Genomic DNA, 19,110 nt, shown 5'->3' with positions numbered 1-19,110 from the left:
TCTCCACAAGAAAATAACAAACAGCCCATGAGAGTCTAGGAGGGTGAGAGGGTAAAACGTCAGCCGACCGGAAGTCCATGGTTGAGAGGAGGGAAATCTAAGGATGAGAAAAGGTGCTGGTGGGCTGAATCCCTGGGGAGTAAAAGCAAAAGCAGAGTCGCATATAAGAAGAAGAAATATGTACACATTATATGTCAAAGTGCACCAACAGGGATCTGCGCTTCATATGTATAAATATAGGGAACCTTTGTACAGTGCGACTCAGATGTGTGTCTCTACGTCAGTGTAGCCTGGCAGGATGTCTCCATTGGAGCAGCTCTTGGGCTCCCCCGCTGGTGATGCGCTGGGCAGCATGTGGGCAGTTGTTGACGTGTCCTCCGAGGATGCCGCTGCCTGGAGCCTGCGGTGTATCAGCGGCACAAAGAACAGCACCACGCCCCCCACTATAGGAGGCACCCCAGCCAGGGAGAAGGCCACCGTGTAGTTCCCAAAGTAATCGTGTAGGAGACCTGGGCAGTGGAGGCAGGCGGACCCGGTTCATGTTATCATGTCTTCAAATATGCAGTTTAATTAAAATATTAATATATTTACCCTAAACGATGACCTGTTCCTGTAAAAAATAGCAATAACAGCAGATAAAAATCCTGTTTTTGCTGACCTCTTGTGGTTTAGTGTCTCACATTAAAATGCAGTTATGTAGAAGTGTGCTCCAGTGTGCGTCAGTACACCATGACATCATCAGCGTTGAATACAGTGCCTTAGATTTGGCTGTCAATTGTTTTGGCTGAGTGATGCACTAGCCAGTTTAATTGTGTATTATTAATATAAGTGGCAATACAATGTATACTCTCACATTAATACTGTTATATATCAAAACAGTGGAAGTCAACAAGGAGACTGTACTATTGTGATCCAATCCAGCACTAAAACCTCACCCTGTCTACAGAGTGCATATCCCCATTCTATACATGTCCGCATGCAGGCTGAGGCTAACCGTACCGACAGCGACAAAGCAAGGTCAAGGAGTTCAGCCCACAGCACTAAATGTTTAATCTACCGCTGAGCTTGTGACACAAGAGCAGCGGGAGGGGCGTGCTCTTGCATTGTTGCCTGTAATATATGCATTCTTGCTCCTGTACTGTACAGACTGTACAGAACAACACAGTGATTGTGTCTCATTCAGACTATTGAGGAGCTTACACGTGTTACATGACTGTGTTGTTCATGTAGATGTATTCTTATTTAATTGAATATACATATTGAAAGTATATATTACACATTATTATAGTCTGCATCCTGTCATGGTTTAACTACAGGAGGCGATGTTTTCATCTGTGGTTAGTCATACGGAAAACTAAAACCATATGCCACATTACTGTACTTTATGTCAGTATATATATCAGACGATTGTTGTCTTGATTAACCAATATCGTTCCCTCTCGAAAATAGCCATAGCCTAAAGGTGTCATCTTGAAATATTTCTTTTTTTTACAATACGCTGAAAAAAGTTGCAGATCATGCAGATCAGTATCATGGATATGTGCACAGTTTGGGATGTCGTCATAAAAAAATATCAGTATATTGCTTTCTCCAAAAATGTAATCTAAAACAGAAATCTTCCGTTTGACATGATATTGGGTTGTTTGTTCTTCTAAGTCCTACAATTACATTTGTACGCATATCTCAAACCATTATCAGAACCTCCAGTATGCTGAGCTGAGGCCACAAAAGGAACGCTGAGTGTTTTGTCGTAAAAGCAGTCCAGGTATGTGTGAGATCTGAAAGAGATCGGCATGAGCGAGCACAAGAATGCCTCAGTCAACAATTTAATGGTCTGCCCTCGGTGCACTTCTATACACTGTTGTTATGAGAGAGAAGAGGAGAGAGGGAGGAGGTAGAAGAGACACTCGGGAGTTGAGTACTGAGATCTGACCCTGTATGTGCTATTTTCCCTGAAGATAAATCCATAGAGACAGCCAGCAGTTAGCCATGAGGCCAAACCTCTCTATACAATGTGCTGTACAATCTATCCTGCCCTGCATTTGTCTTACTCTCTCTTTACTCCCTACATACTCTTTTACTCGGTTAACATCAATAAGCTTGCTTTGCGCTGCTACTGCCAACATCCTGAAGACAGATCACTGTGCGCTAATTTGGGATTATACTGTATAAATCAGTGCTGTGTTTTGCTTCTCACCAGCAATGGGTGGACCCGCAGTCATGGGAAGAGACATAAGGCCAAGAAGGTAGCCTATAGCCTGCGAGGCCTGCATGGGCCCGACCAGCTCGAAGGCTATGGGAGCCATCATGGTGAGGAAACAGCCATCACACAGCCCCAAGAACACGCACACAACCACCAGCCCCTCGAACACCATGCACTGAGGGATCATCATGGACATCAGGCCCAGAGCCATGAAGGACACCACCTGAAACACACGGTAACAAGCTTTAAGTCTCTCTAGTATTTATATTTCTAAATGACATGGCTGCCTGTTTCATAGGCCATAGCTGCATAAGGTGTTTGCTTGTTTTCAGTGCAGTGATGACAATGAGTGAGGGGAGAAATACTGTACAGAACGCTCAGTTTCTATACTGATTGTGCTTGACCTCCAGGCCTTTTGACTTCGTTGCGAACATTGTTTTACTTCTGCAGCAGAGCACACCCTTTCAGCTATGATTCGCACTTGGAGAAAAAAACTACATATTTCAGGTGGAAAACAATGTGGTAAAGATGCACGGATGTGTCTGTGAACAGCTTGCTACACAGACAGATGGGCTGAAAACTAAAAGCTGGAAATATTTAACTGCTATTAAACTGACTTTGATATGACAAAATATTAACAGTTTTTAAAGTTAAGGAGTCACTATAGGGGAGACGCTATTGCAGAACCTGGTAGTTGTACAAGAAAGCGAGATGAAAACAAGTCTTGACATCCTGGAAAAAAAGGAGAGAGATTGAATTGAAATAGCATGCATACCGCGTCTGACTCAGTGTCCCTCTGCTGAACAACCCACTTGATTGACAACATGCATATTGTGGCGATTCTGGCCAACAGAGCCGATGCATCATTTGCATTCAGCAGACGCTCCATATACACCAGCACTAAATAAAAAAAATCCTGTTTCTATTCACCTCTACTCTGAACTGCTGTGCTTCCATTTTCTCCGGACTGAATCACCCCCGCTATTATACAGTCAAGTAAATCTTCCGGTACTGTAAGTGTGTGCAAATCAGCATCTGAGTCATATTTATCTGCAGCCTAAATAAGCCATTAAAGAAATTGAATCTCTCTGGTTGCAAATAAAAATATATAATGTTCAATTTAGTGACACTACATAGACCTTTCAATTGAATACCATTAAATACATCTTGGCTCATTGTGATAGATTGTGTGCCAGAGGGGTGAGTAAAACAAAGGGAAAGTGCATATCAAGTTCACAGCGTCTGACAAAGAACCTCAAAAGACAACTGATAATAGATAACCTTTAGTCTTCTAATTCAGGTTTAAATTGGTGTGCAGATTTTTTTATTTGAATTGTTGGCACTATCAACCCTTTGTTACAAACTATCATCATCAGGACATTATATCACAGGAATATGCATGTAGTACTTACAAAGCTCTTAGAAATAGTCAAATAGTATAAATGAGAAAATAAACATTTACCGGTGATTGATTGTAAAATAGAAGAAATCCTTAAAATCATGTTAATCTGGTCTGGTAATCTTGGGGAAGTGGCTTTTGAGGGAGGCCTGACGGGACGAGCTGTCCGTGTTGCAGACTATTACTAGCTTCTCCAGTAGAGTTTTCACATGTTATGCCTTCAAATATTTCCTCACCTGCATGTAGATCTTTTGAGGACCGGAAATAAGGTCTCCAATTTTGCCGAAGGCGAGGCGTCCCACCCCAGATGATGCTCCTATGCATACCAGTAGTACCCATTCCTTCTGGGTCCCCTTGAACTGCTCCTTCACAAAATTCACCTGAGGCACGAAAAAAGAAATACAGACATAGTGCTGCGTGAGGTTTGGCTGCGTGCTTGTTGGTTAAATGTGATTGTGCTGCACAAGAAGCTCCACAGAAGCTCACCAGAAGCCAGTGATATTTAATTATTTATCACACAACCTGCTGGTTTCTCATGTTTATATGCTTCAGGCCTGCGAAGTCAATTAACTCAGCAAATGGTTGTGCATTTAGGTTGGGGGACGGAGGGGGGACGGGGGGACGGGGGGGGGGGACGGGGTGTTAAGGAGGAATTGTCCATCCATAACCCCAAAGCAAAAGTCTAACAATAACAAAATGTCTCCTTTGGAACAGCAGTCCAGGAAGACCCAACGCATATAGGTCAGACCCTCCCACTCTCTCAGCCTGACCCCCCCAAAACATTAAACCGCCCTCTGAAGTCTTTCCTGAACTTGTGAAATATTTGCTCTGCTTTGAAGGGCTCTACATTCATCAATGGCCATAGGATAGGCATGTTTAGGCGTACAGAGAGGCCATACAGGAGAGGTTTCCTGAGGTGGTCGAGCCAATACAAAGACCGGGGCTGTGTTTACATCTGGGCCAAGCCTGAAACAACAGGCCTGACCGAGGGAGGCCGGAGCTGGAACATCCGACATCTGGATAGAGGGAGATCAACTTCACAGCTACACGCTGCAGCTTTACACTTCATCCTCTTCCTTCACTATCTCACTATTTCACACCAAAGTCAGCCATAGGTCATGTGCAGGTTTTCCATATATTCAGAAGAAGCTAAACTACTATGCTTTGACTTGAGGGAGATTTTGCTTTTTTTCTATTACACTATTTTTCCATTATATTATTGAAGTTTATTTAAGTAAAAAAATCAGCCAAAATGAATCTGTGTTATTTTACACATTGTTTTTATACCGTTTCTTATTATTAAAAAGGAGATGAAAAGGGTCTTTGGAGAAATATCGTAAATGCTCCTTTTCCTTACAGCCACGGGCGTGTGTGTGTGTGTGTGTGTGTGTGTGTGTGTGTGTGTGTGTGTGTGTGTGTGTGTGTGTGTGTGTGTGTTAGATTAATAGCAGCTGGCAGGCTGAGCCCAAGCAGGGAACGAAAAACAATGTAAACAAACCTGTGCTGGAGCTTACAAAACAAAGACAGACATTATGTTGTGAGGAGAGGTATTAAAACACACCAGCATTTGAAAAAAAAAAAAAGTGACATTTGCTGGTACGTCTACATGCTATGTAATGTGCTTTAGCTGTGCAGCTAGTCAACACCGTAATGCTTTTCATATAACTCTCTAAAACCCATTAAGGGGTCAGGATTTCTACATTTTCACTTTTACATACCATAAGTAACCAAGAACGTTATAAACTTCTGGAACTTTTTTCTTAATATTTTACAGTCTTTACTTTAGATAACCTAATTCAAGGCAGGCGCAAACACACAATGTGCACTTATGATTTAACAACAAGTTAACTTATTGTTCTTACCAGATGGACATACGGCACAAAGTAGCCCAGTACAGCTGTTGCAACTCCAAACGCCCACACTCGGTATGTCAAGATGTGGAACACACGCAGGTTGAAGTACTTCCTGACCTCACCCAGAAGCCTGCTCCACCTGCTCCCGTCCTGGGCGGTGGCCCCTGGCTGGGTTTGGGGTTCGCCAGGGCCAGGACCAGGACCCATGCCTAGGGGTCCCATGCCTCCTCCAGCGGGCAGTAAAGGTTTGAACAGCAGCGCCAGCAGCGCCTGGACCAACATGAAGAGGCTGAGAATCTGGAAGGTCCTGCTGAGGCCCAGCGGTTCCACCACCTTGTTGAGTAAAACCGGGAGGCCCATGGAGAAGAGGCTGGCACCGGCCGTCACCACACCGTTGGCCAGGCCCAGGCGCCGGCGGAAGTAGTGGCCGAGGATGACCAACGAGGGCTGGAAGGCGAAGGAGGAGCCACAGCCGAACAGTATGCCATATGTGAAATAGCGAAGGCTCAGGGAGCTGCAAACGAAAAGAAACTGAGGGTCAAAGGACAGAGGGTGATGTATGTTGTAGCCCCTTGTGGCAAATTTGAGATTTGCGATATTGGGCAATATCAATTGGTTGACTTGATGATTAGACTGGAATCTATACTTCCCGATAAAAAGGTTCCACAGAGCCGCAGATATAGTTTGCGGCGCTCACAGAGAGCAGGGAGAGGACCTTCTGAAAGCGGACCTTCTGAAAAATTTGACTACGCTCCAGGGATCGCAAACACTGCAGTTTGATTGGATATCAGGGAGGTGGGTTTTCAGAAAATGACTTTACATCCAATACAACAGCAAACAAGACCGCCAGACAAAAGATTTGAAAAATCAAAAATGTATTATATTCTATGCATAATCCGCCGAAGAACTATGCATGCCTGGTGTGCACAAGAGGAGCCCGCACAGTACACACAGTATGCACAGTGGCTGCTCTTTTTAGAATTTTGTAGGTAACAAACATTCAAGGTTTTTCTAAAAGGTTTCTGTGGAATTGGTAGTATAGCTTTATTTTCATTCCCATATTTATCTTCATGTTTTTTTCTCTCGCTCTGTGCAGCTGCTGTGAGTATAGACTTAGTGCAAGAAAGTGGAACATAGCTACTCCTAAGTACTCCTAAATAAGGTGTAAATATATAATTACTAAATTTAAAAAATCATCTACGATGCATGGTCGTTATAATAGATTTTGAGCATTTCAAACATCTTAGAGTATTTATTTTTCAGAAACACAAGTGCTTTGTTCTAAGTAGGGTTGGGTACCGACTACCGATACTGGCACCGGTTCCAACACGTCCGGTACCTACCGGACCGAAAAGCAACACAGATTTCGGTGCTTCCTTCCGGTGCCTGAGCCGATTTCAAAAAAAATTTTTAACCTACTCTGTAAAGTTGCACGGTATATAGATACTAAAAAGGTAGTGCGGTGCCCGCACGTCGCTGCTCTGCTCTCTGTCTACCTACATGCAGAGCGGGGCTCGAGGGGGCGGGGCTTCCAGCGCTCATACACACACACACAGGGCGCGCACATAGAGATCGCTGGAGACACGAGAGACACGAGCACGAGCTTTTAAACGTCCGTCCTCGGCTTGATGGAACAAATCTCTCCAGTTGATATTAATGGTGACGTGTAGTCCAGTAAAGCAGCAGTTTTAGGATCCAACAGTTTCTGAGTTCTGTTGCACACGGTCCCATCAGAACACCTGATGCTTGTGTAAAAGGTTTGAAGCTGTAGTTTGAAGCGTGTTTTGTATGTACTTATTTATTTATATCTATAGTATACTTTAAACAGTTAATAATATTGTTCAATTTGAAGAAAAGAAAATTGCCTTGGCAATAAAAAAGTATCAGTTCAGGCACCGTTTAGGCACCGGTATCGTTTTAAAAGTATCGGTTTAGCACCGGTATCGGAAAAAACCCAAACGATACCCATCCCTAGTTCTAAGTAGTGTCTTAAATAATGAATGTACAGTAGCTTACTTTGCAAATGATGTACTGAGCAGCCCTATAAACGCCAGCAGTGCCCCGCTGACAGCTGTCTTCCTACAGCCGAAGCGGTCTGTGAACATGCTGACCACAGGTGAACAGAAGAAGATCATGCCCATGGCCAGGGCCCCGACCCATGCTGGAGAGGAAGTGGAGAGGAGAGAGAATTCATTGTCAGAAATATGTGGATACCCTATATGTTGTAGCTATCACTTACACTAAATACCTATGTGTACACCAAGCAAGGCTCAAAGTCCATGTAACATGAAATGTGAGCTGTAAATCAGTGTGTAATTGATATAAAGGATACAATACCATGCAATAAAACTGACATATAGTCAAATGAATGAGTAGAAACGTGTTCCCTTTTCAGCATGGAGACAATACACTGGCTCATTTTGTCATATGCAGCTGGAGAATTTGCTTCAAAGCAGCTTTGTTATTACCTCGTCCTACAGTTAAACAACTGTAGGTTAAATAGCTCCCCACTTGAGAAATATATAAATATATAACTTGTTACAGTAGAAAGATGAGAAAAAAATAAAATAGACCTCTCCTTTATAAGTTTACAACACATCCTTTGCAAATGGAAGTCATTGTATGAGCAATGTGCCACCTGTGATCTCTATGGAGGCCACAGTCAAAGGCAAATGTGCGCTTCATGTTGAATCTTGTGCTCCCGTTGCCTTGTAGGCATTTCATTACTCAGACAGTATTATTACCTTGATGTCATGAAAATGTCAGATTTGTGGATGCTTTGAAAAAAAAAGCCTTTGAATGAACTATTCTTTTCTTGGAAATCTCTCTCTCTCTGCGACCCTCCACCATCTGGTGTGATTTGCTATTAATATGAATGGATGTAACTCTGCTCTTTATTGTGTCTTTACATCCATCATGTACATCAGACACACTCTATTAGATTTCTCATGGTGATTAAGCAGATCAAAAAGTGGATCAAAGTGGACAGATCTTGCCTGTGATGTAATATCCATCCAGTGTTAAAACATAACGAACCAGAATGATCCAGCAGAGACACTGAGTACCAAGTGCAAACATACAAATGTCTGGGTCTAGTCTCCCGGGGAGCAAAGGTAGCTTTAATGTCTACCATGGTGTCTGGGCTGTAGGTCACACTGATTTAACAGCTCAATGGGAATGAGACAAGAGTGCAAGATAAACAGGTGGATGGACTGATTTACCTACTTACACACACACACACACACACACACACACACACACACACACACACACACACACACACACACACACACACACACTCTGAGTTCAGTGTGAAACATGAGCCCTACGACACTGTCACAGTCTTTGTTATGGCGGATGACCTAAACATTTTGTACTGTACAAGCACACGTCTGCCGGTACATGGTGTACACTACAAAGTAAGGTTTTGTGTATAAGGGTGGGACTGTTCCCAAGCCTTCCTATAGTTTATTTATCCAAATGGAACAAGACGGCGGGAATTCTCCTATTTAGCATGCACTTCATGAACTACCACCATTGTGTACATTTCCTTGCAAAATGTTGAGCCTTGAGGCGCAACATTCACACACACAAAAAAGTCTTTGTAAAAGTATTTCATATCACATCAAAGCATACAGCAAATGCTTGCAGTGTATCCATATGTGGATATCAGTGAAATAGGTAAAATGTTGTATTGAGTGTCAAATGGTTGTTGTACATTGTCCTTCCAACCCATTTCAACTGAAACATCATACATAGTATACCATTAAGACAAAGTTGCATGAGATCAGATTAGCCCTCTTTGCTTAATAAGGCGAGGAGTTTGGACTTGGCTTCCCATAAGCACCTTAGCGGTACAATTGCATCATACTCAGCACTTATAGAGCTAACCAGCACTCTCAGTATAGAACTCGGTGTGCTTCAAACTTAGTACTCTTCAGGTTGACCCTAACCCACATCATTCAGAGGCAATCTGTTTTGACCTGCATCTGAGGGGTATACAGTATCTGGCTCTTTAGCCGCTAAATGCTGATGGTTGTTCACCTGCTAACAAAGTCATATAAAGTCCCAAGTCGTAAAACCAAAACCCGATGAGCTGGAAGATTAGGGGAACTGCAGAGTTGGCTCACAATTCTCTGTAGGTTTATCACTACAAACAACCCCTTTTCACATTACACATAGTATTTTGATCCAATTGATGTCAATATAAAAATATTGACTACAGCAGTTTTAAATATAATGAACCCTTAAATGTTAAGTAATAACTGTATGTTATGTTTTGCTACACATGTGTTCTGTTTAGCTCTTGCACCATATTTGGCCTGAGGGGCAAACATATGGCTTTCCAGTAGGGAAATACCTAGATTAAAGTATTAAACTATTCAGACTGCTCTCTACAGATTTTGCATACAGCAAACTTGAAATCGGACTTTGGCCAATAATCACTCCAATAAGGGCTACTGTAGAAGAGATGTAGATAATGTAGATGATGTAGATAATGTAGATGACACAATATATACATAAATATAGGCTACATAAATATAGAATGGTTTAATGATGGCTCAAAGGAAAAAGCTATAACAGTCGTAAAATGACTCCCCTGACTATAGTGGTAATTGTGATCTATGAGAATAGACTGCAGACTCAACCGTGAATGCAAAGCCACATAGCCTATGTCAGAAATAAAACTGAAAACCTGAAAATGTAATGACAAATGTACAGTACAAAGCCCTAAAAGTTAATCGCCAGAAAAATGACCCAAAACTCCTCGGCTCAGGTTTAGTTTGTGTTGCCTCTGGTGCCGGGGATCCCTTTGGCCTTCCCAGCTTCTCGTATTCCTTCTGCTTGATGTCACTGAAAACAGCTCAACCTATCACCAGTACCACTTTCTGTTCCTTGTCCATTACCTCATGTCCAGATTGATTGTCTGAAAGAACCACGCGATTTAAAATCCTTTCACTCATTATTAATCGCCCCATCTGGACGTCCTGTATTTTGTGTACTCTCTTCGTGGTTCATCCTTGGAAGTTCTCATACAATGTTTTACAGTCGATATGGGGAAGTCTGGTCGTGAGTCTGATAACTACTCTTTCCATCTGTAGTTTTTTGTTTGCTTTTCTGTTACTGAACTTCAGTTCTGGGTACATTCGTTGTATAACAGGGCATTTTGCTGTTTTTCTAACAGAGGCTGGCACTCCAGCCGCAGTGGCAGCCACCATGGCTCAACACACACAAAAAAAAATCCAAGGAAATATACTGCATGTCACTCACAGTAGGCCTACTGTGTAAAACTGCTTAGTATCAAGGATGGAGACAAATAACAAATATCAAAGATTACAACATTGAACTAACACCGTTTGCGTACTGCCTATATCCCTGGTTGGATATATTATTGCAGGAGACGGGATCACAAAATGACAGCCTGTAGAATAATGGGGAAAAACTATAGAAGGAGACAGCATATTGTTGAGGCCAACTACACTGAACTCAAGGGTCAGCCTTCCACAATCAACTCCTTTCAGCATTTGCATTCTCAATCATTTGCCCAGCTTCCAAAAAAAGAAAATACTTCAGAGGAAGAAAATGGTGCAATTGGAAGCTGCCTTGTAACATGCAATCATAAGTAGTACCAGCAGTATGTCTCATTGTCGTGTTAGAATCAAGCAATTATTTAATTCAAGCCTGCATCCACATGTTTTCTTGACTGAACCACTGTGGATAAGATGATTGCAGTCCCTGTTAGAAAGTGCACTCAGTTCCTGTGTACAAATCCAACATATAAGAGACAATTTTCAACCAGAGCAACATCTCTTATTAATCCTCTCCCTCCTTTCTTTTCCGATTAACCCCACCTCCAAGCCCCAGTTTCCCCCTGTCCTGGCACAAGCTAAAGGTCTGTGAATAGACTGAGTGGAGTGTCCTCATTACAGTCTATTAGGGCTCCAAACAAAAGAAAAAGGACACAGCAATGAAAAGATGTGTGTGTTTGTGTGTAGTGGTGGTGAGGAGGCTGAACAAGCGTTCCTCTCTTGAGTCTCTTTATGGGCCTTCTGTACATTGGAGGAGCCATCTTCTCTTTGGCAGGGAAACACTGTTGGGGGATGTTTAATGTACTGAGAGAGTTTCACAAGAGTACTTAGTTTTGCTCCAGTTCCCTTTTTCTTTTTTTTTTAACTATGTTCATTTGTTTCAATGTACGTCATGACAAAATAAGACCAAACATATGTACAATATTGACATATATGTATGTACAATATTGACATATATGTATGTACAATATTGAAATATATGCTTAAGTGTCTACTTTGACTGATGCCATATGTGAGTATAGTTGAAACTGGTCCTAATTTAGTTCAGTATCTACATAAACATCCTCCTGCATGCTAAACAAACCCTCTTTTCTCCCATTGACTTATTCGTGTCGTTCAGGTTCTCCCGCGCCTTACAAAACAACTCTTACATTTCCACGTGTATTTTCATAGCTGTGATGGAACGATTACCTCAACAAAGCGGTTACAATATAAAGCCCAAAATGAAATACACAAAGGTTGCAGCTAAAAAAACTTGCAGCTACAGTGAAATAACAAAGTATTTGGAAAGTTTCTCCAGTTTGTTGTGTTTGCCTTATACTCCTAGATCTCTAAAGAGGTTAAAGCACAAACTATAAGTATTAAATTAGCAGAATTTGGATTAAAGACCTTTAGTTCCTCAGTTTTAGTGTTAAAGAAACATAAGAAGTTATTTCAAATTAAACTGTACACAGCATGCTCTTTAGATTATCCTTAGAGGCAATGGCATTATTTATGGAAAGGTATGTTGCTCCTGGCTGTTTTAAAAGTTGTCACTGTTTTGAGCAGTACCAACAAAATGTTATCCATCTCCATTGTAATTACAACTATCTGCTTAGATAGATGTCAGTGCAAGTAAGTAATAAACAATATTTTTGGTGAATTTCACTGAACCAACAACAAGAAATCCACCTCTTTGTCCCTGTTTCAATTCACATCTAAAGTGTGCCTTCTGGCGGATTACAGTATTATCTTGAGACACATAAGAGAAATATTCCATCAACTAAACAATGCAGCACATGTGTTTGGAATTGTCTTAGGTACACAAAGTTAAGGAAAACAATCGCCATACATATTTTTAAAACATTAACAGAAAGGCTGCGGTACAAGCCCATTTCCTGGATGCCGATTCAAACAACTGCCATTTTCATCCGTTCACCAGATTCCGTGGTACTTTCCCTCCTTTCCCCATCACTTAACTGCCACACCCCTCCACACACCTGTTCCCACTTCCCAAATCAGCTCTGCCTGGCCTGACCCGCTTACCTCCTCACCTGCATCTCATTCCTTTGTCTACCCCTCTTCACGTTTACCGGTTCACTACCTTTGTTCCCATGTCAGACCATCGTAGTCGCACTGCTGTGTACCGGCTGCCGGTTTCCTGCCCACTATTTAGACTTCCTGCCTGTGAGCCATCAACTGTCTGCATCTGGGTCCAATCCCTGTTGTCCTGAATACCAGCGTTGAAGTTGCTTACTTGCTACCGCTCATTAACCGTGATCAACTCCTTTAGATATTTACTAGTTATATATAGCTGCAAGTTACCAATATTCACTGCCGTACAAACAGCTTGTGTTGGCACTATTAATAATGCATGAGGGGGTTGAATAGGTTTGTATGGGATATGTTTTGTAGAGAGTTCAATGAGTGTATGTGAGTGTAGCAGCACAACTTGACTCTCAGACTTCCCTCCTGATACACAATCTGTTGTGCTACTCAAAAGCTTTGGTTATACTTTCCGCAAGGACGGTCACACAGACATGAGCTGAATCAGAATTGTGACAAGGAAAAGTCTTGTGATCCAAAGTTCACTATTTTCTCCACCCATCCACATCTGCGTAGTTAGAAAATGTTGGATCTGCAAGGACAAGCAAAAGCCTGCCACATCAAACGCTTGCAAAGGGCCGTGTCTGAAGATGCACATGCAACCCTTGTGGATGCATCAAGCATGACACCATATTTCCCACAGTTGTGAAAAGGTTGCTGTTTATCACCTATCCACTCCTTTGTATCGGCTGGGGAGAGTTTACCTTGTTTTTTCCTAACTATTTACATTTGCCCCTGCAAAGCTATAAAACATTCCATATTTAAATACCTTAATTTATTGACGTTAAAGTAAACCCACTTTCAACAAAACAGTCCATCCCTGTTTCTGATCATCTGTATGTACCTGTTTCTGAGTATGTGGAGCTTTAAGAGACTCTAATCCAAGCCGAACTCATTCCCCTGTCCTTTGGAATGCCAAAAATGCATTCCTTGATCTGCCAACCTGGGATTTCCAGCTGCCCTGAAGATGGTGAAATCCGGGGTAGCAGAACTATAATACAGCAGCATACTAATTATTGGAGATGTTTGCGTATGACAGCATAGACCCCTTTGTTAAATCTTTTTTTTCTCTCTCTCTCACTCTTTACAGAATTGAGATTTGAGTGTTGGCCACATTTGATGTAATACAAATGTACATTCTGACCACAACTTAAGAAATACATTGTTGAAACCGGCTACTATGTTATTTAATTAAAGGCCAAGGTAACCAACGGATTGACCATGGGTCAAATTGGGCATTGTCCTTTAAAGATTTGCTAATTCTATCCCCAGGTAATAAACACCTGCTAAATACTGTTCATCTGCAGCTTCAAACATGTTTAATGACTATATTTTATTACTAAGCCAAATCAATTCCAAACCACATTTGGAAGCAGTTCAAAAAAGAGATTCTAAACTAATTTCGACAGCCCATGGATATATAAAGAGAACAGGATACAGTGTTGTAGGCAGCGTCCCGTTCATTCCTATGAAAGTTGCTCAATGGTGCCAATGATGCTCTATAACACAGATGATGCTTTAGAAAGCAACGCCAATGGTTTGAAATGCTAAGTAGGCGTGGGCATTGCCTGGTGTAGCTCCTCTGGGAAGCGGTGCAAAGGTTTAATTAATAAATAAGTAAATATCTAGAACGTAGTATGCATATTTATAATATTTAATTGTTCAACACAGGCTATTTCTGTAGATACATTAAATATATGACAACAGAATAGAAATTATTTAGTTTGACTTTTATACGGCACTTTATTATAGGCAGACGTTTTCCTGGCGTCCTTACAGCCTTTGGTCCAAAATGGCGGAGGCGTAGCTCTGCTGCTGCACGCTGGTGTTGCAATGTAACGACCAATTAGCTTTCACTTCTTATCGACTTGACAGTGTGATGGTTTCGAAGTGTAGCTACGTAGTTACTGACTCAAGCAACCCATGCCGATGTCTGGACACACTAGGTACCAAGCCAAATAAGGCAGCATCATCAACTCAAGATTTAAACACATGATCTCTGACTACTTGTACTTGTATGTTACTATTGCTTCTCAACTATTACTGCAATCACTATGAGCTACTCTGAACTACTACGACGTGTGAGTCAATGTATAATTGTGGCACAGAGTTGCTTGTACCTTTCTGATATATTTCTATTTTCCCATTTTTATCAGTGTCTTTTTTAGCATTTAATGGAAAACTCCATTAACGGCTTAATGCTGCTGTCATTAAGACGTATACTCTGTCCACTTAACTGGAGTGAAACAACACAACAACCACTCCTTTAGCTCTACATTTAGACATAAACAGACACAATGTACTTGAATGAGCCTCTGTTTCTATGTCTCGTTTGCAGTCTTACCATTGATCTGTTTCACACTAGTGGCATATAGATGGGAAATCATTTCAAGTATTAAGAAAAGATGAATCACTTGCTCACTCAGCCCCTTTCTTTGCCGCTTCGCTCGCATTCCCAGTTTTGCAAACTCTGTTGCAGCCGGAACGTCGCAGCATGAATTTTTCTTAGTCTGTTGCACATGTGGCTCACCCGTGTTCAACCACACATCACCTCATCACTCCCCATGGATTATAGAAGCTTTACAGTTTTTAAACGGTGTTGGTTGCACACCTTTTACATGAAAGCAACGTTGTACATGTGGTAACAACAGAACTTAAACTTCTTACCGTGCCATGCTGTAATCATTGAGTAAAACACCAACATCTGCAACTCATAACCCCCAACTGCATTTCCTTCTTTTACTTAAAAAAAAGCTGTTTTGATCCCCCACCTTGATACCTATAAGCTATTTTGAAAATCTGTTGTTTACCCCTTAAGGCTTAATAAAAACCTTGTTGATTCAAGCTGGGTAAAAAGACCTAATTAATCGCTTTGTTGCCTTCTCTCCTTATGTTGTTTTAGGATGTTCTACACATGTGTATGTAACTTTTAATGATCTCTCAGACTGGATAGTTGTTTAAAAGGAGCTTTTACAACTGTGGCCATTGTTTTTAAACTGTTTCCCTCTGTTTTCTTTTATTGCAGGGGGGGAAAGGTCAGTACTTAGCCTACTAGCTTAATCCTTTCTCATATGAGAATAACCAAGAATCAAATCCAAGGAACGGCTTGAGATGAAATCCTTCACAAGCCAAAAAAAGTGGGAAAGCTGCCTAGTAATACCTTGACAGCAACTGCCCTCTGTTGAATGCAAGATATACTGTAAGTAATACATCTGGCCTGGAATCTGTTTTTAGGCCCAACACACTCACTGACTCACTGTCACGCAAACGCTAAAAGTAATGTGATGCCTTGTCAAGCTGCCCCAGGCAGTAGTTTCCTTCACATAAATTAGAGATGACAAGATTCAAGACGTCATTAAATAAATTAACCTGTGCCTAAATGAGCCTGATTATGCCTGAGCTTTTTGTTTTTCACTTAATGTTTTCTATTCCTCGGTAACTATTTGTCATGCTGATGAGAAATGTTTAATTTGTTCCAGGGAACAGTCTTAGAGCCGTAATCCCTTCCGACATCCTGAATTTAACCTTTGCTGGGGATTGTGGATCTTGACAGGAAGTTAAGAAAATACCTACTCCTGTTACATGCTACTCCCCTCCTAAAAAAAGCATTTATTTTCACTATAATCTAAAACAGACCATTTCAAAGTTTCATCCATCAGAAAATTCTTCCCTTAATAATGACCAATTTAGTGAGTAGTCATTTATGTGATTAACAACCTCAAAGCTAGAGGCCAAAGCTCTGCAAAACCATCAAGGGACCAAACCTCCAAAGATGCTTTACGGATAATTACATGGATGTGGAAGTTTTTTTTGATTAACATTTGGTTGGTATATGCAATATATGGGAACAAACACAAGCAAGAAAATGTCATTTATGGATGTTCTTTGTTTTCAAAGTTGGTCTGGAGACTGTTGGTCTTGTTCCTTGAAAGTAACATAAGTGATATTAAGATGTATGTGTCTGCTACAGTATATGGCTGTATCCATCCAGTATGTTGAGAAAACATTCACCAGAGAAAGCTTGTGATATTTAAATAACAGAATGGTTTCAATTGAAGCATGCGGGGAGACCGAGAGGTGAACATTGGCCTTATTCTGGTCATGAACGGCATGCGGCCAACAACAGCTTTACTGTGACACATATGAATATAAATTCCTAGAATTAAATTATCACGAGGTATTTTAGCTTATAGACTATATTTAGCACTGTGGTTATGTCTGTCTTGAGTCTAGCATAGGATTTGTGTCACATGCCACCCCTCACTTTCTCAATCGAGTCTTTTAACTGTAAACAGTCCGAACAATGAAAACCCATAAAAGAAATGTAATAATAGAAGAAATATTGGATATTTGACATTCTGTGAAATATTTAGGGGGTGCACAAATTTTAAACAGAAACTTTTTGCAAGTTGGAAAGTTGTCTGGGTCACACTTTTTGAGTGATTAAAAGGTCTGCTGTACATTTCTGTAACGTTCAGCCTTTGATCCACTGACAAAAGAGCCGTTTGTGACCAACAGAAATGTATTTGCTGCGTCTAGTTAAATGAGTTAAAATAACAGTGATGTTGATAAATGAATAGCGAGGAAAGAGCTGCTCAGCCAAACATCTGTTAATGAGTCTCCGAAACATGCAGCTGTTAACTCAAACAAGCATTTTTTTAGAATGCATGAACACTTTTTAAAACAAAAAACATGTAATGGCGAGGCCCGTTATGTAACGTAACACTATATGTTTAGTGGGCCACTTTAAGTGCAGGGAAAACCCACTTGAACTCTGAGATGACCCATATGTCTCTAAGTGATGAATGTGTGTGTGTGACACGAAACCTACACGGCACACACCGCGCTGCTGTTACATGAGGAGATGATGCTGATATTCTTTCAAACCAAGGTCCAATTTCCACATTTTAGCTTTTCATATGACATGATATGATTATAATTAACCATGCATGCATTCAAGACGAATCAAATGTCAAATCAAATGTCCGCCAGTTGATGTATTGTTTCATCTCGTCGTCGAGCTCGCCTCAGCAGACTGTCTGGTACTCACCCACTTTGAACTGAGACGTCTTGTCGTCTGGGTCTGCGTGCTCCTTCATCAGCATCATGTGCAGGATGCCGAAAGAGTTTTGAATGCCGAAGATCGACCCATTGCACCAGGTGGCCGCGAACACCACCAGCCAGCCGTAACCTCCTTCGGGTGGGACGAACGGGGCTCCGTGGTCGGGCTCCTCCACCCGGACCACTGACTCGGAGTCACACACCGGGGAGAGGGGCGGTTTGCAGTCGGCCTCCAGCAACTGCACGGAGCTGTCCTCCTGCACGAGCTTACACCCGCTGCCCGCCGCCTGGCCATCCTTCCCGCAGTCTGCTTCCCGAGGAGCAAAGAGTTGCTCCGTCTGAGGCTCCGCAGCTGTCTCCTCCGCCCGGGACACTCCGCTGGACGGCTGCGCCTTGTTGTCTAACCCGTTGATCCCCATGCTGTCTGGTTTGGCGAGGAGGTTACTGTGGGCTTTTGGCGCACATGCATGGGATATAGGTCACTGACATAAGAGCGCCGATTTGAATATCAGATTTGATTGGCTACCTGTCAAAAATGTGCCAGACAGACGGTCCTTGCTGACACAATCCTTTCTACACGCTGCTTGTAGCCTAAGTCTGAGCGTCAACTTCGGTGAATAAACCCCAACCTGCAAAACTGTAAATGTCTCATTCTGGTCGGAGCTCTGTGTTTTTCCAGGAATTAGCAGGCGCCGCCTATTCCTCCTTTAAATGTATGCCCGTGTCGGTTGAAGCCGCCTATAGACTACAATCATGTGGGCTACTTTTGCTGGCTCCCCAACAGATCATCAACCTGTGAAAACGTCCGCTTGGTCTCGACACCGCGTCGTCCCTTCACTCAGTCCGCGCGCAACATCCCCTCCCACCCCCCCTTCCCCCGCCGGCCCGGCCGCCCGCCTGAGTTAAAAGAAACGATTGGTGCGCTCCTCCTCTTTGATCTGACGCTGTTCCACGGTGTACATATACGATATGTAGGCCCGTGTAGGTCCCGGTGGCTGTCTCTGCTCTCATAAGTGTAAATAGAGCAACGGCCGTCATTCAACAGCCCGCCCCCGCCTCCCTTCCCCGGCGGATGGGCCGTTCCAACCAATGGCGGAGCTTCGGTACAGTTGTGGAACGAGTTTGCGCTTCGGGTTCACGTAAAAATCCGAGTATCACTCGGCTCTGACGCCGACGCAGCCGACTCAACTTCCTTCACAC

At 42.2% G+C, this 19,110-nt stretch overlaps 1 protein-coding gene across 1 annotated transcript; it reads right to left on the bottom strand.

The window, feature by feature from the left end:
* Positions 1 to 261: 261 nt before the first annotated feature.
* On the bottom strand, positions 262 to 18,332 carry slc16a2 (solute carrier family 16 member 2; the record flags this gene model as incomplete). Its single annotated transcript, XM_079229177.1, has 6 exons — positions 17,900 to 18,332; positions 7,472 to 7,616; positions 5,465 to 5,969; positions 3,839 to 3,982; positions 2,198 to 2,426; positions 262 to 509 (listed from the first exon to the last, which is right to left on the bottom strand). The coding sequence occupies exons 1-6, from the start codon at positions 18,327 to 18,329 to the stop codon at positions 262 to 264; spliced, it is 1,701 nt and encodes a 566-aa protein (XP_079085303.1). The 5' UTR covers positions 18,330 to 18,332.
* Between the last annotated feature and the right edge of the window lie 778 nt (positions 18,333 to 19,110).

Source organism: Taurulus bubalis (genome assembly GCF_910589615.1).
Source record: "Taurulus bubalis genome assembly, chromosome: 13".
In the NCBI taxonomy this organism is placed as follows: Eukaryota; Metazoa; Chordata; class Actinopteri; order Perciformes; family Cottidae; genus Taurulus; species Taurulus bubalis.
The sequence above is the reverse complement of the archived record's forward strand: the minus strand, read 5'-3'. Positions and strand labels throughout refer to the sequence as shown.